Source organism: Nelumbo nucifera, chromosome 6 (genome assembly GCF_055504915.1).
Source record: "Nelumbo nucifera cultivar China Antique chromosome 6, China Antique-T2T, whole genome shotgun sequence".
In the NCBI taxonomy this organism is placed as follows: Eukaryota; Viridiplantae; Streptophyta; class Magnoliopsida; order Proteales; family Nelumbonaceae; genus Nelumbo; species Nelumbo nucifera.
Genome location: NC_142654.1, coordinates 5,844,817 through 5,872,751, shown reverse-complemented (window position 1 = coordinate 5,872,751; position 27,935 = coordinate 5,844,817). Strand labels below are relative to the sequence as shown.

The window sequence follows — 27,935 nt, the reverse complement described above, 5'->3', positions numbered from 1 at the left end:
GAATCAGCCCTCCACCTCCACTGTGACTCAACCACCACATGGCCAACATAACTACTCTGGATCCAACCCAAGGGAGGATATTGTCAACTCCTTCTGTGACCATTTGGAGCTTTATGGTAGAACAGTTCGCCAGATGGATGCTCCTCCCACCACCTCTTTTGCATCCACATCAGGTAATCCTGCCACAGCTTTCCATGTTGCTTCTCACGACCTTGACTCTCCATGGATCATTGATTCTGGAGCGTCAAAACACATGACTGGTATGTCCTCTTTCTTCCAAACTTATCACCCTCTTTCCGGAAGAGATAACGTGAGACTAGCTGATGGATCATACTCTCCCATAGCTGGTCAAGGAACTCTCTCTCTTCCCCTTGGCCTTACTCTTTCTAATGTTCTTCATGTTCCAAAATTTCCTATGAATTTGTTTTCAGTCAGAGTGTTACAAATTCTTTAAACTGTTCCGTGACTTTTTTCCCTTCCTACTGTGTGATTCAAGATCTGGCCTCGGGGAGGATGATTGGTAGGGGTCGTATGGTTGATGGACTCTATATGCTGGAGAATACGGCTGGCCTTCTTGTTACAGAGTCTATGAGTCAGTTCAGAAAGAGTAAAATGTATTTATGGCATTGTCGTTTGGGTCACTTGTCTTTTGAGTCATTGAAAGTTGTTTTCCCATAACTGTGTAAGTCCGTGTCTGTTTCCAATTTTTCTTGTCAAATGTGTCAGTTAAGCAAGCATTGTAGAACTCAATTTCCTCAAAGAAATAGTAAATCTGAGTTTCCTTTTCACATTGTGCATTTGGATGTGCGGGGCCCTGTTACTTTACCTTCTGAGAGTGGCTACAAGTACTTTATTACCTTCATTGACGATTATTCCAGATACACTTGGGTATATCCAATGCGAACCCGTGAGGAAGTACCAAAAATTATCCAAGATTTTCAGCGGATGGTCTTCACCCAATTTCATACCAAAATTCAAATATTTAAATCAGACAATGCAAAAGAATTTTTTCATAGTGACCTCACGGAGTTCTTTGCTTCACATGGCTCACTTCACCAGAGCTCTTATGCCCGCACGCCACAACAAAATGGTGTGGCTGAACGGAAGAACCGTCACCTTCTTGAAGTGGCATGGGGTTTACTACTCCACATGAATGTTCCCAAATGTTTTTGGCTTGAGGCCGTCCTTTGTTCTAATTACCTCATTAACCGAATGCCCTCTCGTTGGTTAGAGTACAAAGCTCCACATCAGCTTCTCATTCCTAAGGCCCCTCTTCTTTCTATTCCTCCTCGTGTTTTTGGTTGTCGGTGCTTTGTCCAAAACCTATCCCCCACCCGGGGAAAATTGGACTCTCGTGCTATCCCGTGAATATTTCTTGGCTACTCATTCTCTCAGAAAGGGTATCGTTGCTTTGATCATGTTTCACGGAAATTCTATGTCTCCATGGATGTTACCTTCTTTGAGAATGAGCCCTTCTTTCCTGTTTCTCCTCAGGGGGAGTGTAGGTATGAGGAGAAACTGGTTCAACTTCCTCCTCTCCCTACTCCTTCTCCTTCTCCCCTTTCTCCCTCTGATCCTCCACCTTTCCGTGTTTTTTCTCGTCATCGTAAAGGCCAATCAGGTTCAAGAGCTGAGGAGAATCCAGAAGCCGTACCTCAAATGCCATCAAATTCCTTGGGGGAAGATCATACTCACTCAGGTAACTTGACTCCTAACCTCCCTGTTGCTAATGATCTTGACCTTCCCATTGCCCACAGAAAAGGGGTTAGGTCGTGCACCACCAAACACCCCATTTCCAACTTTGTTTCCTATGAGAACATCTCACCTTCATTTCGTGCTTTTCTTACCCCCATTGACAGTATCCCTATTCCCAAGAATGTGGCAGAAGCTCTCTTAGTTCCAGAATGGATGAAGGCCATGAAGGAAGAGATTGATGCTCTTCATAAGAATGGCACACGAGAACTTGTTGATCTCCCTAAGGGAAAGGATCCAGTTGGATGTAAATGGGTGTTCACTGTTAAGCATGGGGCTGATGGAACCGTGGAGAGGTATAAAGCTCGTTTAGTGGCAAAGGGTTTCACTCAAGTATATGGGGTTGATTATGCAGAAACCTTTGCTCCTGTTGCCAAAATGAACTCTATTAGAGTCATTTTCTCTCTTGCTATCAATCTGAATTGGGATCTACATCAGCTCGACATCAAGAATGCCTTCTTGAATGGTGACCTTGAAGAGGAAGTTTATATGGTTCAACCCCCCGGTTTTTTGGCTCAAGGAAGTGAACAAAAGGTGTGTAAGTTGAAGAAGTCTTTTATGGGCTGAAGCAATCACCAAGAGCTTGGTTCAGCAGATTTCATACTGCAGTTCAGGAGAGAGGATACAAGCAATGTCAGTCAGATCACACACTGTTTGTAAAAAGAGTAGAAGGTAAAATGGCTGCCCTAATAGTATACGTGAATGACATAATTGTTACTGGTGACTGGAAGGATGAAATTCAAAGTTTGAAGGGCTTCCTTGCCACTCAGTTCGAGGTGAAAGATCTAGGACCCGCCAAATACTTCCTTGGGATTGAGGTTGCCCGATCAAAAAGGGGTATCTTCATCTCCCAAAGGAAATATGTCCTAGATTTGCTCAAGGACACGGGAAAGATTGGAGTTAAACCAACTAACTCTCCCATTGATCCCAACCATAAGCTAAGTGACAGTCAAGGTGAACCACTTAAGGATGTGAAGCAATTTCAAAGGCTTGTAGGGAGATTGTTGTACCTCTCTATGACTCGTCCAGACATAGCATATGTTGTTGGTGTCCTCAGTCAGTTCATGCATGCACCTAGGTCCACCCATCTTGAAGCAGTGGAGAGAGTACTACGATATCTTAAGAAGTTCCCGGGTGCTGGTTTATTATCCAGAAACATGGACACTTGAGGGTTGAAATTTACTCAGATGCGAATTGGGCTGGATCTCAAAGTGACAGAAGGTCTACTAGTGGTTACTGCACCTTTGTAGGAGGGAACCTTGTCACTTGGAGGAGTAAGAAGCAAACCATGGTAGCTAGATCCAGTGCTGAAGCTGAGTACCGTGCAATGGCACACGGAGTAGCCGAAGGTATGTGGATAAAGAATCTATTGGGAGAGTTGGGTTTTCCAGTTGGTAAACCCATGACTCTATTCTGTGACATGACAACAAGGCAGCTATCAATATCACTGCCAACCCGGTACTACATGATAGAACAAAGCACATTGAAGTTGACAAGCATTTTATCAGAGAGAAAATCATCACAGGTGAAGTATGCACTCCAGATATCATTGCACACTACCAAGGAGCTTTTGTGAATGGAAGACAAATTACTGATCAAATTTTAATTGCTAATGAGAGTGTGGAGAACTTTAAGAGGGATAAGAAGAAGGGAGTGGTCTGTAAGTTGGACTTGGAAAAGGCTTATGACTTGACTGGGAATTTTTGAGGAAAGTTTTGACTAAATTTGGGTTCGGGGATAGGTGGTGTAAGTGGATTATGGGTTGTGTCCGGAATTGTCATTACTCAGTGCTAGTGAATGGGACAGTGGTAGATTTCTTTCCAGCCAGTAGGGGTATAAAACAAGGAGACCCCCTTTCTCCTTTCTTGTTCATTCTAATTGCGGAGGTTTTGGGGAAACTGATTCACAGAGCAGATTCTAGGGGGCTTATTAGAGGCTGGAGAGTTAGGAGGGTGGAAACCCCCCTTACTCACTTGTAGTTTGCTGACGACACGATTCTGTTTTGTGAAGGCGGTAATGTGAGCTTTATCAGGAATTTGAAGTCGGTGATACAACTGTTTGAGCAAATATCCAACTTGAAGGTTAACCTTGGGAAAAGTTGTGTTGTGGGGTGAATTTGGAGGAGGGAGAGATCAGGGAGAGTGCTGAAGTGCTGGGGTGTGAAGTCTCAAGGTGACCTTTGAACTACTTAGGGTTGCATTTACGTGATAATCCTATGAGAGAGCTTTTGGAACCCGGTGGTGGAAAGGTTTGAAAAAAGACTGGTGTCATGGAAAAAGAACTACCTCTCTCTAGGTGGGAGAATTACTCTTATTAAGGCCACGCTTGCTAATTTACCTATCTTTTTCCTGTCGGTGTTTAAAATCCCAGTGAAGGTTGCTAATAGATTGGAGAAGTTAATGAGAGATTTCCTGTGGGAACCGAGAGAGGAAAAGAGGGATCATAGAATTAGCTGGGAGATAGTTTGTAGGAGTAAGACATGTGGTGGTTTGGGGCTTGGGAATATTAGGAGAAGGAATATGACTCTGTTGGGAAAGTGGTTGTGAAGATTCCCCTTGGAGAAGAAGAAGCTATGGGCTAGAATAGTGGCAAGTATTCATGGGCTGGAGCATAATGGATGGGACGCTGGAATCAGAGCTAGGACCACAAGCAATTCTCCTTGGAAAGCCATTCATGACCTGCTACCAGTTTTCTCCCCTAATATCAGGTATGATTTGAATTCCGGTAACTCCATAAAATTCTGGGAACAAACTTGGGTGGGGAGTGCCCCTCTAAAGGATCAGTTTCCTTCTTTGTTTGCTCTTTCTGATCTGAAAAATGAGCCAATCTCGTCTTTTACCACCCCGTCCTCTTCCACTTCTGGGATTGGGTGGAACTTGGGTCTAAGAAGGGATTTGAGGGACTCAGACTTTGACAATATTTTGAGCCTTATTGCAATTCTTGATAACGTTGTCTTAGACCCCACTAGGGTGGATTCTAGAATTTGGACACCTTCTCCCAACGGCATTTTTTCTTGTGCTTCTTTCTTCAGTCTTAAGTCAGTCCACCAGTCCTACCTTCCCTCCTTTTCCTGTTGATAAGGTTTGGTGCAGAGCAATACCTCCTAGGGTTGGTAGTTTCTGTTGGGAAGCCTATCTGGAAAGAATCAACACTAGTGATCTACTCCAAAAGAAGAGACCCAATACTTGTTTGTCACCTCAGTGGTGTGTTCTTTGTAAAGCGGATGGGGAGACTGGTTTTCACCTACTGGTGTCTTGCCATTTTGCGAGGTCAATTTGGGAATGGGCTTTGTCCCTATTTGGATGTAGTTGGAATTCCCCATCAGACTTGCAAGGCCTTTTTTCCCCTTCTCTTTTCAGGTGGCGGATAAAAAGGGGAAGGACAATGTGGAGAGGACTAAGGGCTGCAGTATGTTGGACACTTTGGGAAGAAAGAAACTCCAGGATATTCTCAAAAGCTCAAAGAGGAGCAGAAGATCTGAGGGCTATCATTCATATTAGAACGGTACAGTGGCTGAAATCTTTGGAGCTTTTCACAGATTACACTGTGGATGACATGTTGGGGAAGTGGGGGGAAATTGCAAATTGCACACAGACTAAGTCAGTAATGAGTATGGCTTGGACCCCTCCACCTAGTGGATTCGTGAAACTAAACTTTGATGGGTGTAGCAGAGGAAATCCAGGACAATCGGGGATTGGGGGTGTTTTTAGGGATGAAAATGGGGTCATTTCTGCTATGTTCTCAAGCCCAATTGGAGTGGGTGACTCCCTTAGAGCTGAGATCTTTGCAGTTATGGAAGGAGTACAGAAAGCTAAGGAGTTGAACATCAGGAAACTCTTAATTGAAGGGGATTCAGAGGTGGTGATAAGGTGGCTGATTAAAGATTACAATGGCTTATGGAAGTACAATAATGAGAGGAAGAAATTCAAGTGGCTGGTGCGGGAGATGGAAGTTAAGACACTTTGGGTTAAAAGATCAGCTAATTCCCTAGCTAACGGTTTAGCTAAACAAGGGGCAGAAAGGGATTCACTTTTTTGGGCTAAGCTGTAACTATAGTGTGTTTTCTTTCTTTTTTTCTTTTTTTGAGGTTCTTCGTTGCTCTTGGAAGATAAGTGTGTTTGTCTTCCTATTGTAAATCTTCTTTTGATGAGTTAATGAAAGTGTTACTGATCAAAAAAAAAATTTAGAAAATAATAAAAAGAAACTAGTAATGTAAACTCCAAAATAAATTTTAGTTTAGTAATGTCTATTTTGTTATTATAATCTCAAAAAGTTAAGAATATAAAAGTATTTCATAGCCCCATGCATAAATTAGCTTGGCAATTAAGGGATTTGACCCTCCATGGGTGCCTAACAGCAGAACAGTCAGCCAGGTCATTACTTCAAATCTAAACCCTTCATAATGCCCATAATTTTTGGAAGACATATATGCACATGGAGATCATCAATGCATAATCTCTTCTCTTAGCCGATTGGTGTGTGTGTGTGTGTGTAGCTTTCCAGCCAAGGAGGGACATATTTTTGCACATCTTCCTTTTTCCTTTCTCCACATACAGAAGGTCATCTATTATGAGTACTCATCATCATTGTCATCATCTAATCCTAGTGAGAACTATATGGGGTTGGCTACATGAATCCTGTTTTGCCATTCCTTTCTTTTCAGTGATACCACTGAAAGGCACAAACTGACATTATTTAACAACACTAAACTGTAGGTTATCCAATCTTCAAATGGTAAATTGGGAAGACAATCCAAAAATTACTAATACAAAAATGTCTCCACATCCCTTGATGCATTTATCCATAATGAAATAGAGCCATTTTTTTATGGAAAAACTATTACTGAATAACCCATGAGAATCCTCCCGAGTCCAATTCATCATCATCTAAGCTTTGTCCCAACTATATGGGGCCAGCTACATGAATCCTGTTTTGCCATTCCATTCTGTTTGAAGTGCCACATCCAATCCTCCTGAGTCCATTTATTTGCTAAAAATTCAGACAACAAAAACAATTGTGAACTTTTTTACTTTTGATACAATGAATGAAAAATATGGTAGAGTTCTCAAGAGTCGCTCATTGAAACCATGCTCATCACTATATAACACTCTGTAACCCAATACCCATAACTCCAATCTCACTTTCAAGTTCTCATTAACCATCTGTGAACTAGGGACTAAACCATTCCGATTTCGATTCCAACTATGAACCAAACGGACCCTAATATTGCATACTTCCAGCTTTTAGACTAATCTCTCTGTTATAGGACATAACATAAAAAGAAAAATTACTGATATTGGAGCAAAGAATGTTACGCAGCAGTAAACTACCATATTCAGAAGCATGAAGACCTGGAATATGAGGGAGAGATGGCCAATCTGCATACTCATTATCATTGATGCAGAAACATCTACAATACAGTGCACCACGAACTGCAAGATGCCACAAGGATCGCTTATTCAATTTTTCCATCATCTTGTGGTAGATGTAAAGCAGAAAGCGAACATCATCAGCAGCTGCACGGACCATCAATTCAGACAATGGCCTGTATGTCCAAAATTCAGGATCCTGAAAATGTATACAAGGAGATGTATCAATCCCAAGCAAGCAAGAAGATGTAGCGAACAACATCATAAATGCACCAATTGTATAACCAGTATCCACAAAATTCGGCATCCAGCTACAAGGAAACAAATCAGGTAAAAAATTGGAACAGGATAAAAATGTAAACATGATTGAACTGCTAAGCTTAATATTTCTGCAAATACACTCCATGTGATTCTTAATTTCTTGCCTTTTGTACTACATTTTGAAACAAATTAAGAATATCTGATCTGGTTCTTCTGGCTTTAAACAATATATAGGTAATTAGATATTAGTTCAGTTCTTCAGCCTGAACTTCAGAAACAGGTTTTAGAAATCAGGACTAGAATAAGTAGCCCTTCCACTTAAAAAAAAAAAAAAACAATGGTGGGTCGTTGGTACATTATAATAATGAGATAAAAAATAGGTTTGTTTATGTTTTTGACTTCCACTAAACAAACAAAGAGAAGGTGCAGGAGGTTTTGATCAACCCAACCACAGTTAGGGTGGGGGCACAAATGCACAATGGGTGAAAACAAGATAGATATCAGGGATTTCAACATGGATGACATCATTAAGGGATGTTTCAATATGTTATCATCTTTACAATAACTACAGCTTTTGAATCTTGGTCTCATCCTTCCATGGCATTAAATTCAATTTCGATGGTCTCTGCATACTCCCTGGAAGATCAAGGATAGAAAGAGCTTTCACAAATCATGATGAAGAAATACAAATCATCTATAAATTTGTATCTATCAATCTATTACACAATTCCTTTTTCCTAATTTATTTGTTGCTTGGCTGAACATTTGATCATTCCTTTATCCTTGAAGTCCAACCAGGGTTGCACATGGATTTTGCATGGTACCTTCTTCCATATCGTGTTTGTTTGGCTGAATTTTTATCCCATCTTTTTTTTCCCCGTGACCTTGCTCCCAACATACCTTGAAATTGCTGAATTTTTGCTAATCGCACTCTACCTGCTAACAATGTTGCTGGGGCATGCAGAACAGCTAATAGATAAACAATCTTCTACTGCAATGACTCATCATTACAACCAAGCAGTCTTGCACATGATACGACCAAATCCCTCTCCACATGGTAAAAATCAAGCTGGTTAGAGAATCTTAATTTTTCACTATATCAGTTCTATCATTGCAATCCACAACCTGTCTTATATATAAGGAATTGAATAAAATCAGTTCCCCTGAATGTGTTAAAAGACTGGAAGCTATTTACAGCATCCTGATTTGGAAACAAGGAAAAAAGCTATACAATTATGAGGCAGAAACAGGGAAAAAAGGTAGAGAAACAAAAAAAATAAAAAAAAACAAAGACAAAAACACAATCATGGGTCAACAATTATAACCTCGACCTCAACACCAGGTTCAATGGTAATGGAGGTGATTTGTTTCACCACTTCAGAGGAACTAGCAAGGTCAATCACCCATTTGTGTACACAGCTCAAATCTATCCCATGTGTTTGTACCCTCACCATAGGGGACTTATACTTGGTAGGGAAGCGAAAGGATGAGAGTTCATGGAACCTAATCACTTTGAAATCAGATCCTTTAGTCAAAGGACTCTAGAATTTTGGGTTGCAACTTGGGCAGCTGGGTTTGGTTTAAGGTCAACCCAGGCCCAACGCTAAGACTTGGGCCTAAGGTCCGAGCTCAAGGTCAAACCCAATCTTTCCAACCCAAGCCCAGCCCAAACAAAAAACCGACACACTTGGGTTGGGCTCAGTCCCAGGCTAGGGGCAGGCTTGGTTAGCCAGTCAGGTTCAAATGGCCTATTAGGCCCAATGCATTAAAAAATGCCCTAAACCTATTTGCACCAATAATTAATACCATTAAATAGAAAATTTGTATATTTTGAATTTACGCAAGCATGCATGCATGTGCATATGTATGCATAGTTGGGTCCAGGTCCAGCCCCAGGACCAAAAATCCAAGCAAAGCCCATGTAAAATTTTAGGCTGGATCAGTTTGGGCTCAGGTTGGGCCAGCCCGATTTGCACCCCTACTAGAATTTGCCACTTGAATGGAACAATACTTTCTTGTAAGAAGTTTTTCTTGGTGATAGTCCTTTGAGTTTTACTTTTAGAAACCATTAGCACCAAAAACAATCAATTTTCTCTAAATGACAGTGGGAACAGAAAAGGAGGAACATTGCCCCACCCAAAAAAGTCCTCATGAAGGATAGATATATAAACTCATTTATCAGGAAGCAGCTAAAGCAATTTAGAACAACTTTGAAAATCTAGCTTTTATTTGAGATTCTTGAGCAAGCTGAGGGAAGTCTTTCAGCAAAAATGGATGCATTTTACACAACTGAACTCCATATGCAATATTTGAAAGCATCTAGGAACTGCCAAATTTCTTTCTTTTTTTTTGAAATAAGAGTTAACTGATTGTATTAATAAAAAAAAAGGTACATGAGGAGATGTACATACTACAGAACAACCAGAAAAAGGAAATTACAGAGGCAGATTTCGTTCACTCTACAGAATTTCCCTAAAGGTACCCGATTCAGCTAAACCATCAGCTGTAGTATTTAGTTCTCTGGGAATCCAGATTAAATTTACAGTCATGGTGTTCAAAATGTCTCTGGCCTCGGCCAAGTAATGAGCTAGTCTTCAATGGCCTCCCTCCCCCCCAACCATCTTATTGTGTTTGCAGAGTCTCCTTTTAGAGATAGAACAGACCAGCCCTTCTCTTTAGCAATTCGAAGACCTGTGAGTGAAGCCAGGATTTCTGTTTTTGATGAATCAGCAACCCCGTTTGGGCCACGCAATGCTTTCCTCCCTTCCTCTAAAAACTCCACCAATGACCAATCCCAGAAACTCCAGGGTTTCCCAAAGCACTGCCATCAAAATTTAAAGTCAGATCTGATACCAACCTTGCAGGAAAAGCAATTGACCTGCTAGAAGGTCCTGGTGAGGAGAACAGAATTTACCCCAAACTTCTTCGCAAATCATTCAGAGATAAGCCTTTGAACTCTGCAGAAATAGAGGCCCATAGATTGCCCAAGAAAGTAATGTGGGAGAGTAAATATTTGAAAAATCTGGTTGTGTTTTCAAAGAGGTGATTATTTCTGTCTTCCCAAACGCACCATAAAGTGCCCAAGCAGTGTTAAGGAACTGCCAAATTTCTATCAGCAAATTACCATGTGGAGGCCATTTTGTTATTGGCCCACGAATAGGATCTCGTCACGGGTCGGTCCACGGGGAAAACCTCATGTTTTCCCTTGTTCCTCCCTTTTCTTGATGAACCTATCTTGGTGCCCTAATGGTGATTTGTCCAAAAGATCACCTAACTCTCCTTTACTCTCTTTCTTGACTGAATATTCGATATCCTCATTCAATAATGGTGTCTCCTTAAATAGGAGATTACAAGAGTCCTAATCTTAGGGAGTCTCCTTGCTGAATAGGGAGACTTCCAATTCTATCTTGCTAAGGATAAGATAAGCTAATCCTAATCTGATAATAAGATAAACTAATCCTAATCTGATAACAAGATAAACTAATCCTAATCCGATAACAAGATAAACTAATCCTAATCTGATAATAAGATAAACTAATCCTAATCTGATAACTTACTAACAAGATAAGATAAGAGCAATAGAATAAGATAAGAACAAGCAAGATGATCTAATCTAATCTGGCGGTGGGTCAAGTTCCTGTTGCTGCCGGCAGCGATGGTACGTCTTTCCGAGAAATGCGTCCATAACACATTTGATAACAGATAAAGTGCCCGAAATGATTGATGCATTACTTTGTCTTTTAGCAGATAAAATAATTAAATAATAAACTATTTGAAAATAATGTAGTCGGCCAAACTTCAGCTTCAGCCATTAGGAGTTCACAACCTCCTTAATAACTTATCACCTAAAAGACAAAGAATAAGTTATTCAGTCATCTGTTATCAAACGCCCCCTTGCTCTCTAATGAAGTAGGGATTCGTTATTTTCTTGCAATACTACCAAGAGGCTAGCTCCTTTCAAGATTTAGAGGAAACTATGCATTGTTGTTGTACTGCTTTTTCCTCTTAATAAATATTCATGTCATCATCAAATAAATAAAAAATAGAACTAAAATTCTACAGGCTTTCAGACACAAGAACCAAATATAAGAGTTTTATCGTGCAAGGGAATTCTGGTAAAGTGTTTGCCTAGCCTTCTGAAAAAAATAAAGGATCTTTGAGAATTTCGTCAGAACTCAACATGTTACACATTTTTATTCATTCAACAAACATACCATTTTCCTTGTGCTCAAACCTTTGGAGGGCCATGCCTAGGTAATGCAGCTCAATTTTGATGGGTGCACACTTTAGAGCATGGTTTTCAAAACGTCATTGATCTGGGAGGTTGAAATGTTCAACCCGGGAACTAATCACCTAAGTGGTTCTATTTTGCACCTCACCCAGAATTTTCCAATTGACTCGGTAATCAAACCACTTACCCAGACGGTTGAACTACTAAAACGCTCGACTCGGACTGATTTCCAGGTCATTTTTATCTTTTAAATTAAAAATAAAATATATCACAGGATGATTGATTTTAACCAGACAATCAAACTATTCAACCCGGAAATTGGTGGCCAAAGTGGTTCTATTTTAGGGTCGGGTTTTTTTTTATAGGAAACGGTAACTTTCATTAGATAATTAAAAAGATTACAGGCTTACCACCCACAAAAAGGATGGAAAAAGAAAATCAAAAACTTACAAACAGGCCCAAAACAAAGCATCCCTAGTAACTCCTTGCTTAGCTAAAGTGTTGGCCATTCCATTTGTTGACCTTCTTACCCAATTAAAGTGCACCCCAATCTCCCTTGCTAAGCTATTAATCTCTCTTAGAGGTTGTCTAAGAGGCCACACTCCCAGGTTTCCAGTTTGCATCCACCCTATTACCAACTTGGAGTCTCCTTCCACTTCTAATTGCTGCATGCCCCATTGTTTCGCCAATTTCAAACCTTGAAGTAAAGCCATTACTTCTGCCCTTAATGAATCTCCCACCCCAATTGGGCCCGAGTAAAGGGCCAAGACTTTTCCTTCCTCATTTCAGTACACACCCCCAACTCCCGACGGACCTGGATTATCCAAGGAGCTTCCATCAAAGTTTGGCTTCATGAACTGAGGCGGTGGTACCCAACAATCTTGTACCACAAGGGAGGAAGGCGAGGATAATAGCTATAACACTCCAATTTCTAATTAAGTCCATTGAGGAGAAATCCTTGAAGAGATGATGTACTTTCAGCCAGTGCATAACCTTGATGGTGACAACCTCCACAAGTGCTTCCTTGGATTTTTCTTTCCCTAGGAAGATCCTATTGTTTCTCTCTTCCCAAATTGACCATAGGATGGCAGCTCTTGTTATTCTCCACATTACCCTGCCCCTTTTCCTTGGTTGTCGGAAGAAGCTAGAGTCAAAAAGGTTCAGCACACCGAGGGGGGGTTCCATCTGTAACCAAACAAAGAAGAGAACCAATTCCACAAATAATAAGCAAAAGGACAAGAAATCAAAAGATGAGTCACTGTCTCACCATTTCTTAAGCAAAGGTAACAGACATGTGGGGAAAGGCTGCAGTCTGGCCTTTTTCTTTGAAGTACATCCATAGTATTGATCTTTTGAAGAGCCACTTCCCAGCAAAAAGCCCTAACTTTTGGCGGCACAGAATTTTTATAGGGTCGGTTTTTAAAAACCTTGTTTTGGAATGTAGGGCCTTCAGGTGTATTGTAGGCATTCTGAGAAAATCTAAGGTTGAGATTATTGCAGTTCATTCGTATGCCATTGGCCCATTGCATTAGGAATTTCAATTAGCACCAAGATTTGATTTGACTTTTAGGTTTTCAGGTTAATGTTCTTCATGGCTGAATAAATGAAAACAGGATTTACTTACAGATTGTTATTGACCAGGTGCAACTTGTGAGATGCTTCTAATGGCCCATGACCACTATATGATCATATCAGAGAAGTTGGTTTTATGTTGACTGTACATTTTGCTCAGATCATATATAAAATCAGCTAGCTCAACAGCTGAAATAAGGGTGTGGTTGGAAAGAGTGATCTGTATTTGACAAATGCTCATCCAAGTTAAAGCTTTATCTTGTAGTGTGTGTGTGTGTTCATTATTTTCTATCAATAACAACAACCAAAAGTGTTATTAATGTACTGATGTTTATTTGCTGCATACAGACATACAATAGACATAGTGAGAAGAGAGAGTGGAGAGAGGAGAAAAGAAACGAATTACAGGAGTTGGTCTCTCTCCAGTTTGCTGATATTTATAGATTTCTAATCTCATAGTAAAACAATTGTTCTGTCCCTAATGTGGGACAGAACTTAAAACATAACTTAAAATAAAGTGACACAAATGCCCCTATTCTACATGCCTATACTTTTAACAATTAACAATATAACTGTTAAGAAAACCATAATGTTTGTTGGTTCTTGTTAGCTGGTTTGCCTCTGTTGAGATTTTTCTTGTGGCTCATTGTCTTGCTTGGTGGGAAAAACAATTTGTACCTTCAACTTCTCTTTCTTTCATATATTGCCAGATCATTGATCAGTGGGAAGTATAAACCACCCACTCGACTGAGCAACATTTATATACTTGGTTGGCACAGTAGGCAAGTCATCCATGAGATACCCATATTATATGAATTACCTATAACATGGATAATGATATTCACGTTATAACAGAATGAGTTGCCATAGTGCAGTTACACTCAAAACAACAGAAGGAGACTTAAAGCTCACCTGTCTAAGAAGGACACGAACTTCTTGCTTTTCAATATATGATATACCTGCAACACATCGCCCAAGTGAAAACCGATGCAATAATACATAATAAGAGTCATGGGGAATCAAAAGAGATGTAGGAATGGATACAATCTTTGTCAAGTATTATTGATTGAAAAAGCATCGATGACACAATAAAATAAAATGATATAGAGCAGCACTTCACGAATTGTGAAATACTGTTTCAAGGGCATCCAACTAAGTTTTGTGAAGAGAGAGCTCCACAACATCACTCTACTTAAGAACTTGTAAAAAAGGGAAAGCTACTGCCTGAATGGATACAGTGACCTGGTTAACTTCTATTTTGTTCTTTTTACTTTTTGAAAATTTTAATTGGTTGGTCCTCATGAGGCAGGGGTATTCATTCACCATTCCTTGATCTTCTCTTGGAGGCTGGGAGCTTCAAAGAGCATCACATATCCCACCAGAAAGAGCTCGACTTCCTTTTTACACCACCAGTTTACCGGAGAATGGTTATATGATCTGATGTAGGTCTCATTAGAGCAACTTGAGTGATGTCAGAGATGGATATCCCCCCAACTGCTACTGATCAAGAAATGGTGCAGCTTGGACAGAGATGGAGATTCTCACCATCGCAGTCCACTTTCCCACATCTTGCCACCTATTGCCTACTCATGCTTTACCACATCTTGCAACTCGTCAATCTCAACATATCCTTGTGCCAGCTAGATTTATTTTGTTGACATATTGTTTCTTGACTTGATCAAAATTTCTTCAACTTGATTGAAACCTATGGTTGCAAGATCTTTCAAAGGTACTTCCAACTTCATCCACCAGCTTATGTCAATTATAATAGTCCCCTCAATTACACCTTCCTACAGACCTAATTGAAAAAATAAAATGGTTGGTTAGAGTGCCCTTGGCTATCAATCTTAACTACTTCCTAATTTGTAATTTCATTTTTACTAAATTGCAGGTGGTATGCTCTATCTTGGTCTATGCTCATCTTACCTCAATTTGCTCAAGTGAATACTTCAGATTTAGGATCTAATTTCTGGCATGATATTGATATTCAAGAATGTAATCTTGAAAATGTTCTGTAATTGGTCTTTGGTGTCCTCTCAACACCAGACTGTTTGTAATGATGTTTTATTTTAATGAAAAAGATTTTCTGTTATTATCAAAAAAAGACTATCTTGGTCTGGCCTATTCTGAAATATTTACATTTTATCCTAATCTCACATGCTTTGAATAAGTCGCAAGCCAGAACAGTAAGAAAGAAATCAATAATGCCACCTTGAACCAAAAGAATAGGAGATTCAGGACTTTCAACATAGACCCCTCACCCCTAGCATATTCTGTTTTCCATTTCCTCAATGAAGTAGAACAGCCTTCAGTTTCAAGGATGTACATTAAATATTCCACCAACTGAACAATATGTGGATGGTGAGTCCAATTTAGGCCACCCTTGCATAAGAGACTCTCCTGTTGACCTTGTATTCACTTCCCTGGTTCATGCCAGACATATGCAGTTATATGTTCACTCCCCTCTTTGTTTTAGGGCCTGTTCATTTGCTCTTAAGTCTGACATCTGAAAGTGCAATAATTACATTAAGAGGTATATTGGTATTGGTGAATTTTTCTTTCCTCTGAACTCTAAATGTAGAGATTGTTGTTCTGAATTCTGAATTCTGAAAATTATCAAATATCCATTTTGACCCCATATATGAGAGTTTTTGTTTGTCTTTTTTGGGGGGTTATCATTGGAAAACAAAAAGTTGTATGATTGCACTTTAAGAGATATGAGATAAGAGGAAACAAACAACCATTTTTCTCTTAAAGTTAAAAGATTCCTCTTAAGAGATAAGAGTTAAGAGGAAACGAACAGGCCCTTAGTGCCCAGAAAGGAGATGTGGCAACTGGAAAGGGTTTCTTGCTTGAAGCTTGATCTACCAGTACAAGATCTCAAACGTTTTTCTTAGTCAGTTGTGTCACAACCAACAAGGAAAGCATATCTAGAATATGAAACTAACAGAGTTCTGTACAAAATAATAATGATATCATATCAAAACATGGTAAACCATCATATTAAAAAGATAATATAATTTTATGGGATGGAGGTGGTGGCAGAAGGGAGAACTTGGTTAATTGGAGGATGATTTCTATGCCCAAAGAGGAGGGTGATCTGGGCCACAATCACCTCATGAAAAGAATTTGACTCTTCTTAGCAAATGTCTCTGGCATTTTCCTTCAGAACATGACAAGCTTGAGGCTTCAGTCATCTGAAGCAAATAAGGTAGGAACATCAATGATTGGGACAGCAACCTATCTTTTAACAGATTCACCTCACTTCACCCTTGGAAAGGTATTTATTGTAGACTTTTTCGTAGTGTCGAGAATAGAGATACATTGGTCTCTTTGGTTCTCTCTAGAGGAGATCAATGTGTGTCTTCTAATTTTCAGTTCCATAGAGTTCCCATTGATGTCGAATCTAATAAGGTTTCTTCCCTTTTGAATTCTCTAAATGATGTTCACCTTTCCCCTTCCCTCCCCGACAAAAGAGTTTGGTCCCTTACTTCTAATGGAATTTTCTCAACCAAATCCTTTTTCCTTAGTCTTGTTGCTGGCTCTAGGACCTTTTCTCTCCCAGTTAAAGGATGTGGCCTTCCTCAGCCCCCCCCTCCCTCTCTTTTTTTATCATGTTTGAATGAAAGTTTCCATTTTTCAAAAAAAAAATCAAAATTTCGAACACAGCATTACAAGTTTTTAATAGAGAAATTGCATGTCAAAAAATTATTTGCAACTAAAGAATATTATATTTTTTGTTTTTTTTTTTGTTTTTGCAAATAAAACATTAGAGGGAGAGTAAAGAAAGAAAGCCACAGAAAATAAACCAAGGGGCAGATCCCCTGTTTCATTTAATGAGTCAGGGAGAAGATGATGATGATGATGTTAAATGCAAAGTTCTATTATGTCCTTGAAATGGATATAATCCATCCATCCCATTAATAACAGATATGAACACTGAGCCAAAATCTACCAGATAATGCTAAATGCAAAGTTTCCAGTTTCAAAAAAAAAATGCAAACTTTCCAGTTACACCGGAAAGAAAAAAATCAAATTCAACAATTCTAAAAGGTAAACATAAAAATAAGTATAAGAAAAGGGTGAGAATATCAGGCAATACTATTTTTCTGTATAAAAAATAACAAAGAAGTGGCCATTTGCTATATAACAAATAACAAAGAAGTGACCATAGGGATGATGTATTACCACAATAGTGTGGATCTGCTAGGAGGCCAACAAAAGATATATAATCATCCAATGATCTTGTCCTTCCTTCTTGCTCCTCTATCAGGGAATATGCTATCTGCATGACAAAGACCACTGGAAATATCAAACTTCAAAAGAAAATCTCTATTTCATTTATCATTCATAATACAACCAAGGTTTAAAATTTCGTAAAGTATTGGTCCGTATCGGTCAATACATATCGTTTTTGTAGGAGTCCGATACGTGGAACACAACGAAATCAAGAGTTTTGCTTCTTTTCGTCTATATCAGTTCGACACAGACTCGATACAGGCCAACACTTCGTATGACTATAATTACTATCTCTAATGACTATAATTACCCCCCTCTTTAATAACTCATTTATCTAATGCTATACTAAACATGGCTTAAATTAATTCCTTTATTTAATGTTCAAATTCAAATTTGAATTTATTATATGCCATTAAGCATGCCTTAAATTGACTCCTTTATTTAATGCTACACTTAAGAAATATTTAAATTCAAATTCGAATTTATCATATACATTAAAGACACTTTACATTGGCTATAAAAACTACAATTGAGAGGATTCGAACTTTAGTCATTAGTTTGTAATGATCATAAGTCTACCATTGTGCTATATTATAGTTGCTTGTCATAAATATATGCACTTTAATTCTTAAATAAATATTATCTTCTTAAGGAATGTAGGGTAATAAATGCTAAAATTGATTATTAAAATTTATATACTAATAAAAAATAATACAAACTATATTGATTTTATGAAAATTAATACATTGAAATTTTAATTCTTCCATCGTTTTTCAATGGTAATTAAATGTGTTCCAATGTGTTGCAATGTATAATTGCAAATGAATGTGTGGAGGCTCAAGAAAGGTTAAAGAGAAAGGGAGTGGCAATTAAATTGGACTTGGAGAAAGCCTATGATCTAGTGGATTAGGACTTTTTGATTAATATCATGAAGAGGTGTAGTTTTGGGAATGTATGGTGTTAATGGATTAGAGGTTGTTTGCAAACAAGTTACCTTTCTGTTTTAGTGAATGGCTCGGCAGTTGATTTCATTGAAGGCTTATGAGGCCTTAGACAAGGTGATCCACTCTCTCCCTTTCTCTTTATTTTGGTGGCCAATATCTTAAGTAAGCTGATTTTAAAGGCTAATTCCTTGCAATTGTTGAAAGTTGGTGGCCAGGGTCAGGTTTTGGATGGATAGTTGGTGTGGGATCCTTTGAAGGATGATTTTCCGGAACTTTTTGCAGTAACTGCTGACAAGAGTGGCAGATTGTGTGCAGTTTCAAAATGGGGAATATGCATGGAACCTACTTTTCAGAAGACCTTTGAACAACTGGTAGATTGAACCATTTGGAAGGTTACTATAGAAGCTGTACACCATGCAAATACGACAGAAGGTTGTGGTCAGAGGACAGCAAGGGTCAATTCACATTAAAATCTTTCTACAATAAGCTGACTCAAGAGGAGGAGCAAGATTTTCCTTTGAACATAATCTGGTGCAAGTGAATCCCCTCAAAGGTAGCTTTTTTTTTGTTTGGTCTTCCTACCTGAACAAAATCCTTACAAAGAACAACCTGGTAAGGAGAGGAATGGTGAATTGGTGATTGATTCTCCAGATTGTGCATTATGCAACAGAGAAGAAGAATCCAGTGATCACTTGTTATTGCATTGTAGTTTTACCTATAACATTTGCATGGAAGTGCTTGGGATCTTTACTGTCAAGAGCTTCTGTTCAGTTCCAATAGAAGCGTTTGTAAAAGGCTGGTGGATCCAAGGTTTAAGTAAGAAAGGAAAAGCAAATCTGGCAAATGGTTCCTGGAGCAGTGTTCTGGTTGATTTGACAGGAAAAAAATGCAAGACTATTCCAAAGTAAAGCTCTCTCTCTCTCTCTCTCTAGGATATTTTCTGTCAAGAGCTGCTACCCAGTTCCAGTAGAAGCTGCTGTCCAGTTTGTGAAAGGCTGGTGGATCCAAGTTAAAGTAAGAAAGGAAAAGAAAATCTGGCAGATGGTTCCTAGAGCAGTGTTCTGGTCGATTTGGCAGGAAAGAAATGCAAGACTATTCCACAATTCGATCTCGATCAGTAACTGAAAAAATCCCATTTCTCTTTTTGAGGTTGAAAATCTTTTTTGTAAACTCTAACCAAACAGAGGAAAAACTTTGGAGTCTGGATGTACTCATCTGATATACGGCCTTTGGTTGTACAAAGGTTTTTTTTTCTTTTTTATTGACTTGATACTTTGCCTCTTCTAAAAAAACAATGTCAACCGAGAAGAAATGTGTTGAAAACCGGTGCTCTCACTGACCTGGAGTATGGAGACCAATATACAGTGTTGCATATAGTAGGGAAATGCCCACATTAGTAGTTTGTTTTTCTTTCTATCAGCTACATGCACCCAAATGTGGAAGTGAGATGATTATCAGTGACCAAGAAAGGTTTAACTCATCGGGAACCATAGCCACCATCAAATCCTGGTTATCCATCCATAAGGAATTCAGGAGAGTTCCAACCAGGGACTTTCTTAATTACACTTTTATGTATAGATAATATGGATGCCATATTACATGAGTATTACCAGTGCCATAATGCATACCCGCTGGTATACTTGGGTATATTTTAATTACATACATTTTTTTCCAAATGAAATACATTATACTTTAGCTTTAAACACAAGGCAGTACAAAAACGAAGCCTAGTTGCTTAATCAAAGGGAAAACAGCACAACAGGAATGGAAGGAAAAGAAAGTTCTAGAGTAGAATCATTAGAAGCCTCTACTTCCTAGAGATACAGGCCTTTCTTTTAATGGCTACTTATGGATATAGTTCTTTCCATATGATGAAAAAGAAATGCACAACACCAAAGGTTTAGAGAAGAGCCTTGCTCCTTCATGCAAGAATTATAATAGTAACTGACAAAATGTATAGAATATACATTTTATGAAAAGGTTTAGAGAAAAGCCTTGTTCCTTCATGCAAGAATTACAATAGTAACTGACAAAATGTATAGAATATACATTTTATAGAAAGGTTTAGAGAAGAGCCATGTGCCTTCATGCAAGAATTACAATAGTAACTGATAAAATGTATAGAATATAAGATAGCAATTTAAACTATAAATGCTTGCAAGTAGTCATGAGGCTTACTTGAGTATCAACAACACTGTGCAATCTTATGCCAAATTGAAAATACAAAGCCTGCAAAGGAAAAATAATATTCAAGAGAGCCAGAAAACATAATAGTAGAACTAAACCATATACACAGAATGGTACAAGTAAATATAATCCATTAGAGACCTCGCTATCACGTTTGCAATCGTGAATGACTTTTGTGACATAACTAGATTCAAGTGCAGGCTTACAGGCTTTCATAAGCATCTCCCCACCCTGAATAGCATCAACCAAATATATAGCGTCTGGAAATGCAAGCTGACAAAAACAGGAAAAAAAAACCTTTAATTGACAATAAAATAAGAATTAAGAATCTCACATGCAGTATAAAAATGTTAATTAGTAAGAGTGATGAAATGTACAACTAAAGTTCTTGAGAAACAGTGAATAAAAGCACATCAGAAGCATAAAGCATTCATCTATATATATGGCATCAATAGTATATAGTTCATATACTTCTCTTATAAATACACATAAAAGATATAGAATTTTGTTTTTTTATCAGGTTAGCTATATCTTCCTCATTTTACTACACAAAAGAGTAGTTCCCTTAGCAAATAGAGCAGAACTCATTTACCTGCATAATACAAAGAGTTCCATAACGACAAAGATCAACGCCCTCACAATCGAAGCCAATGACCAACGGCCTTTCAGGGGAGGGTTCCAGAAATTCAAGGGGGAGTTGAGATGCATGGGTAACAATGTGGATGGGAACCGATGATAGCTGGGCTTCATGATCTGGATATTTGCCACCTGGAAAACAAAAGATGGTAAATACTAATATACATATAGTTGACAAAAATGAAGTGAATAAATACCAAATTCTATCCACAAAGCAACAAACATAGATTTGGGGTGGAACAAAACAAACTTCGCGCTAAAAATGAAATAATTGGTCAGAATATAATAAAAAAACAAACATCCGAACAAATACAAGAATCCAAAGCCATAGAGCAAAAGCCAAAAGGAAGTCCAGAATAGGGACCGAATAACACAAAAAAACGTGAAGTACCTGCACCGGAAGAGAGAGGAACATAAGTCGGATGAGAAGGTGCAGAAGCCATATGATCCAGCATGCAAACAGATTACAATTTTGTTGAAAGCCGATTAGAAAGATAAGAGTCAATGATTCATCTTCAGAGTTCAGAATCTTCCATTTCCTTTCTTCCTACTTGCCATCACCCACACCCACTATTCGCGACTTTGCCGCGCTTCTGATATGAATATACGATACCTTTTTATTCCCAACCTCGGCTACTATCTAAGCGCCATGGCCCTCCAATTCGAAGCGCCAACCAACCTAGGCTCAAGCCCAACTACCCAAGTAGTGTCTGGTAGCTTTGGCAGAACCGAGCGAGACTGATTTGGCTCATCTCGTCGGCTCAGTTTAGCCCGTCTCGAGTACGAGACTGCGAGTAGCGTGGATGGAACCAAATTATAATCGAATTGGGATCTGCTCCTCACTGAGCACGTCTCACACCACGAGACGGGATCTGCTCCTTACACTTGGGCGCCTCACAAATGGACAATTAGTATAAAGTGTGAGGTCGATATATGGCGCACCTTACAGTAGCCGTTAAAAGTATTAAAGGGTGACGGGATCTGCTCCTCACAAATGGACGATTCACAGGTACATTCACCGTGCATTAAGGCGCCAGGTGTGAGGACCAGATCGGGTCCGTGTCGTCAGATTCTACTTCAAATTTCACATTATGTATAAAAGACTTACAGAGATATAAGTTTATTGGCTTAACCCCAGGTTAGACATTTTGGGCTTGACACATGTTCAGGCATTTGGCTCAATTTTTAGGTTTGGATCCTCACTGAGCTTAAACCCAGCTCAACTCGTCTCACTTTATCGTTATACGCTCAAAATGAGATCACAAAAGAAAGTGGAAAATCTATGATGCCGAAAAAGACAGATACCAAAATATAAGTTTATAAATAATAAATTTTAACTTTGAAGCATTAAATAAAATAATAATTAACCATCTAACAATTATAATCATTTTATTTTTTATGTCTCAAAATGCAATCTTATAAAATTATTTATATGAAAAATCATCTATATAATGGGCATCAGATTTATGGTCATGCAATAGTTGTGAAGAAAAGAAACAATGTAGTTTATTTGATTTATACAAAAAAAAAAATAATCAATACAAAGAACAACAAATCCATTAGGAAAGGAACGAGAAAAGCAATAAACTTGGGATGTTAAATTATAATATTAAGAAAAAAAATCCACTTCATTTATCCAAGAAAACTAATAACTTGATTGGTCTTTTTTTTTTTTTTTTGCATCGAACTCTCTTAGGCTAAAATACTAAGAGAAACTAATAAAACTTGATTTGCCTCATTGATTTTTCATTCTTGCTATTTTTATTTGGCCCATGATTATTGAAGTGTTTTTTCTATGTATTTTGAACTATAAAAAATACATAATTTTGTTTGCATGAAATCACTAAATCATGTTGATGTTTAAAGCTTATGCTTGTTTATGCCTCATGTTATACCTCACGCGGTCACGCCTTGAGACTTGGGGATTCGCCTCATTCTAACAAAAGCTTAAGCTTCAAACCAAAATTGTGAGGCTGAAGCCTTGAGGCAAAACCTGAGCACCTACCTCACCTAAATGCATACACCTCACACCTCAACGATTAAGCCTTTTAACACAATGTTGGTGTCAAGTTGGGTTTAAGCTAAGGTTTGTATTTAGAGTAGGGCAAAATTTACGTTTTGGTTGACATTTTTTTGTGCCAATTCAATATTAGGTTAAGGTTCACATTAAGAGTTAGGTTTTGGATGGCAGTTTTAGATTTTTAGCATCAATTTTGGTATAGGCTAAGGTCTATATTTAGAATTGGGCGCCAAATGAGTGGTGGCATAGTTGGTAAGTTAGCTGGTTTGCTCCAACAAATATAGGAATGTTGTGCTATTCAAATGGTGCCTTTAGGGGATTTAGGCAAAAGTTAGGTTTTTCATTTTGGTTGGTTGGTTTATGTTTTTGTCATTAATTTTACTTTAGCCCAAGGGCCATATTTATAGTTGGGCACAATGATAGATTTTGGTTGGCAAATTTAGGTTTTCCTTAACATGAGCCAATCCATTTAATTAATTGAGACCAAAAGGGGTTGAGGATTGTGTGTGCATGAGAGAGAGATAGGGGAGAGAGAGAGAGAGTTAACAATTATTTTATGGAAGAGAGTAATAATCAACCTTAACATAGACAATTAAGAGTCAATGGTTTTTTGTTATTTTCATTTTTTATGTTTTTAATCATTTAATTTAAGAATAAATAACCACATGTGGATAAATGAGAAAAAATGGAGGTTCGTGTGAGCTGTTGTTCAAAATGTATTTTTCAAGGAAAGATGAAGTAATAGCGATTCACCGAGGTTTCTATATATTTCAAATTCTTTACATATTAATTAAATAATAAAAAATCTTTTATTTTTAGTTATTTTTTGTTCAAATTTATCCCTTTTTATATGGAGAATATATTATGAAAAGTACATAAACCAACTAATGGTGGCTTAGTTAGTAGGTTCATTCACTTATTTGGCTAGTTATAGCAAAGACCTATGATCAAATCCCAAAACCACAAGGTTTGGGGGATCCACTTCTTTGCATTATGTATTATTGAGCCAAATAATCCATGAAACAAGTGTACATTAAATTAATAACTGAAGAGATAAAATGTGATAACCCATTGAAAGGAGCAATGGCTTCTTTAAACATCTATAAAAGAATGGTTCACCCTATGTATCGAATGAGCAAATTTGGATTTTGGCATTAGTTTGGGTCCAAGCTAGGGTTCATATTTAAAGCTGGCCCTTAACCTAACCCAATCCATCTAATTTACACCCTTACTTCATTAGAGAGAGCCAAAAAGGATCAATATATTTAAGAGGAAACAATAAATTTAATGGGGAGTGGGGATGTTACAAACACTAACAATTAAAGTGGGAGAGAAGAGAGAGATAGAGATTTAAGGATGATTTTATTAGATAGTAAATATGGATTTTGTGAGAGACAATAATGACCTATGTGGGTTCTAATTTTGAATTGTTACATTTTTAATGATTTAATTTAAAAATAAACATGCACATGTGTGAGAAGGGAAAAGATGAGGAGGCGCATGTGAGCTATGTGGTGAGAGGACATTAAATTAATAACTGAAGAAATAAAATGCGATAACTCATTGAAAGGAGCAATGGCTTCTTTAAACATCTATAAAAGAAGGGTTCACCCTATGTATTGAATGAGCAAATTTTGATTTTGACATTAAGATAGAGATTTAAGGATGATTTTATTAGATAATAAATATGGATTTTATGAGAGACAATAATGACCTATGTGGGTTTTAATTTTGAATTGTTATATTTTTAATGATTTAATTTAAAAATAAACATGCACATGTGTGAGAAGGGAAAAGATGAGGAGGCACATGTGAGCTATGTGGTGAGAGGACCCCTCGTTTCCCCTCTCTCCTCTTTCTTATATATATATAGATAGATGCATGTGTATGATTTATCAAAAATATATACATATATGCATACAAATGTGTGTCTATATATGTACAAATATTTATAGTTGGGTTAGGCTCAAGTGAGATAAGGACAAGTCCAACTTAGTTGGGCTCAAACTACCCAAATGCTACACCCTCACCCTAAAAAGAGATAAGATTAGCTAAGATAAGAACAATAGTTGGGTTGAGCCAATTCTTTATGAACATAACTTTTTAATGTTTCTCAATGCTTACAATGTAACTTGAACACATATAAATTAATGATAACACCAAATCTCTTAGTACTACTTTAAGCCACTAAGTCATCTCACATTTTGTGTTATTTAATGAAATAAAATAGATTTTATTAACTTTTGTATTCATCAAAACAATCACTACATGTATATGATTAACAATTCAACTAAAAATTAAAAGAAATAATATTTAAAATTAGCATTTTATAATTATGTGAAATAAACAATCTATCAAATCCAAATTTACATCAAATGATGATTTTAATCCCAAAAAGATACAAATAAAATAATAATAATAGAATAATTATCTTAGTACTTAAAATTTATAAATTTGTGCATGATATATAATATAATGGGTTATGCATCCCAGGTATCGGGTATCGAATACCCTAAAGTCAAAATCCAAACCCGTCCCAAACCCTATAGGGTTTTAATCTAAAATCCCAAATTCGTCCCAAACTCTATAAGATTTTAATATAAAATCTCAAATCTGTCCCAAACTCTATTGGGTTTTGATAAACGGGTCCTATTAGGGTCGAGATAGATCGAATACCCGAAAATTCCCACGAATTTGCCATCCCTACGCGTCCTTTCTTTTGTGTAACCGTTTAAAATGTGCGAAGCCAATAAATGGCGTTGAATAGGAGATGTTGTTAGAATTCTTCGAAAAAACTCTTTGCCACCACACAAACTCTGTTCCTACTCTCCCTCTCCAATCGCCAGTGATCAATAATTATCACCGACAATTGGAGGAAAACTCGTATTATTTTTTTTCCACTTTTTCTTCCCTAAAACATTTAGGTATTGCATTTCATTCTTAATTTTTGTTTTCCCGAAAACCTAAATCATAACTTCATATTTTTTGTGCGACAAACGGTGAACGGCGAACAACGACCGTTTTTCGATGTTACATTTCATTTATGGTTTTCTTCTATGCTTCCCTATGACCATTACCTGAGTTTTCCTCTAGTCGCCGATGTTAATAATCGCCAGTGATAGTTATTAGTCGCTGCCAATTGGAGAGGGAGAGAACGAGAGGGGACAGAATACGGTGCAAGCCGGAAAATATAAGTTTTTTTCGAAAAGATTCCAACGACATCTTCTATTCAACGCTGTTTATTGTCTTTGCACGCTTTAAGCGGTTACTCGAGAGAGAGGACGTGTGACGCGTGGTGCATCCTCCTTTTGCGCAAACGGTGCGTAAATAGACCGTGTCCATGCACTGATAGAAGCTGAACTCGGAAATCGAAACATGTGCTCGGCCAAGACCAAAAGCCGTAGACTTGTCTTTACCGTATTTTCAATTTTGGGTAAAATACAAAAACCTCTCCTGGATTTTCTAACAATTATTAAAACCTTCCCTCTAGTTTCATTTTAATAAATACCTCCCTTAAATTTTTGAGAAACTTGATCTTCCACCACTTTCTCATATAGAAAATGTTAGACTGATGTAGCAATTTCTTCTAAATACCCATTCTTCCTTTTTAAGCAACCCATGTAATACACGAATTAGACCCATATGATGCACGAGTTTGGTTGTACGGATCGAATCGGTTGGACCCGTCATTTCGTATCGAGGCTTTTCGAAAACAGGTCTCACTGATCCGCATAGGTTGTCTTCTTCGACCGAATTGTTAGACGAGTCATGCGCCAACCCGATTAATTTTTTGAGTGTTTTTACTTTTTTTTGTTAAATCTTCATTTTTTCACAATAAAGAAGACGTTTGGCCTCCTACTTGTTGTTTGCAATGGTTTGGAAGAGCTTAGACGTCCACAACCTTTTAAACGTCTTTCTCTCTCTGTCTGTCTGCATATATAAAGGGTTGGAACCTTACTTCATCTTTGTCTTCCAAACCCATTTAATTTGTTTTCTCGGTCACATTCTCTCTAGACTACTCTAGACAAGATGATGCGCTCCCCTGAGCAAGAGCTTGGAATCAGTACTAATGCGTTTAACAATAATGTCCTCACTATGAACCACAGCTTGGACAATATCATGGGCATGCCACACTCTGAGCTACCTGCTTTGTCCAATAACGTTAGCCCATCCATGGGCAGCTAGTGTTCACTACTACGTGGGTCGTTGCGTCTTGTCACCCTCATCGTAATCAGATGAATCTTTTGCTCTTCACGCTCTGAAGTTAAATATGGATCCTTTAATTTTAATTTGGGGTAATAATATATAAGCCAACTTTTGAGATTTAATATCAATAAAAATAATATATTTAAAAAAGTTTAAAAAATAGGTTAACTTTTTAAAAGTAATATCAATAAAGGACAAAAACATTGTCCATCTTATTCTTCTTGCCATTTGTTCATCAGGGCTGTCGTTGCTGCCGCCTTGTCACGGGGGTAGTTCTACAGCGGAAGAAACCCGTGCGGCGTCCTGGCCAAGGCAGGCCAAGACAAGCCTTTATGCGCTTAGAGGCTAGGAGTTGCCCGATGGGATGCCTCCACCAACGTCAGTAGCACTGGATCATGACCTCAAGTCCAATGGCCGGGGCACTCTCCTGGCTCAGACCGGTCCATGGGAGGCGCCACTTACGTGCTAAAGGGGGACAACCATCATGGAAGGCGACCATGCGCCGATGAGGTGACTTG

The 27,935-nt window shown here is 38.0% G+C and overlaps 1 protein-coding gene across 5 annotated transcripts in view; it reads right to left on the bottom strand.

Annotated features, from left to right (window-relative positions):
• LOC104604449 (uncharacterized) overlaps positions 1–22,064 on the bottom strand; it is a 38,296-nt gene extending 16,232 nt beyond the window's left edge. Inside the window, exons 1-7 of one of the 5 annotated variants that reach the window (XM_010268781.3) lie at positions 21,583–22,064; positions 21,148–21,323; positions 20,697–20,828; positions 20,547–20,597; positions 17,374–17,470; positions 14,098–14,144; positions 7,083–7,320 (exon numbers count right to left, since the gene is read on the bottom strand). In XM_010268781.3, the coding sequence (XP_010267083.1) occupies positions 7,083–7,320; positions 14,098–14,144; positions 17,374–17,470; positions 20,547–20,597; positions 20,697–20,828; positions 21,148–21,323; positions 21,583–21,646 (805 nt within the window). In that variant the 5' untranslated portion in view covers positions 21,647–22,064. The remainder of the gene's footprint in view (positions 1–7,082; positions 7,321–14,097; positions 14,145–17,373; positions 17,471–20,546; positions 20,598–20,696; positions 20,829–21,147; positions 21,324–21,582) is intronic. The other 4 variants (XM_010268783.3, XM_088889954.1, XM_088889953.1 and 1 more) reach the window with 4 other exon arrangements.
• Between the last annotated feature and the right edge of the window lie 5,871 nt (positions 22,065–27,935).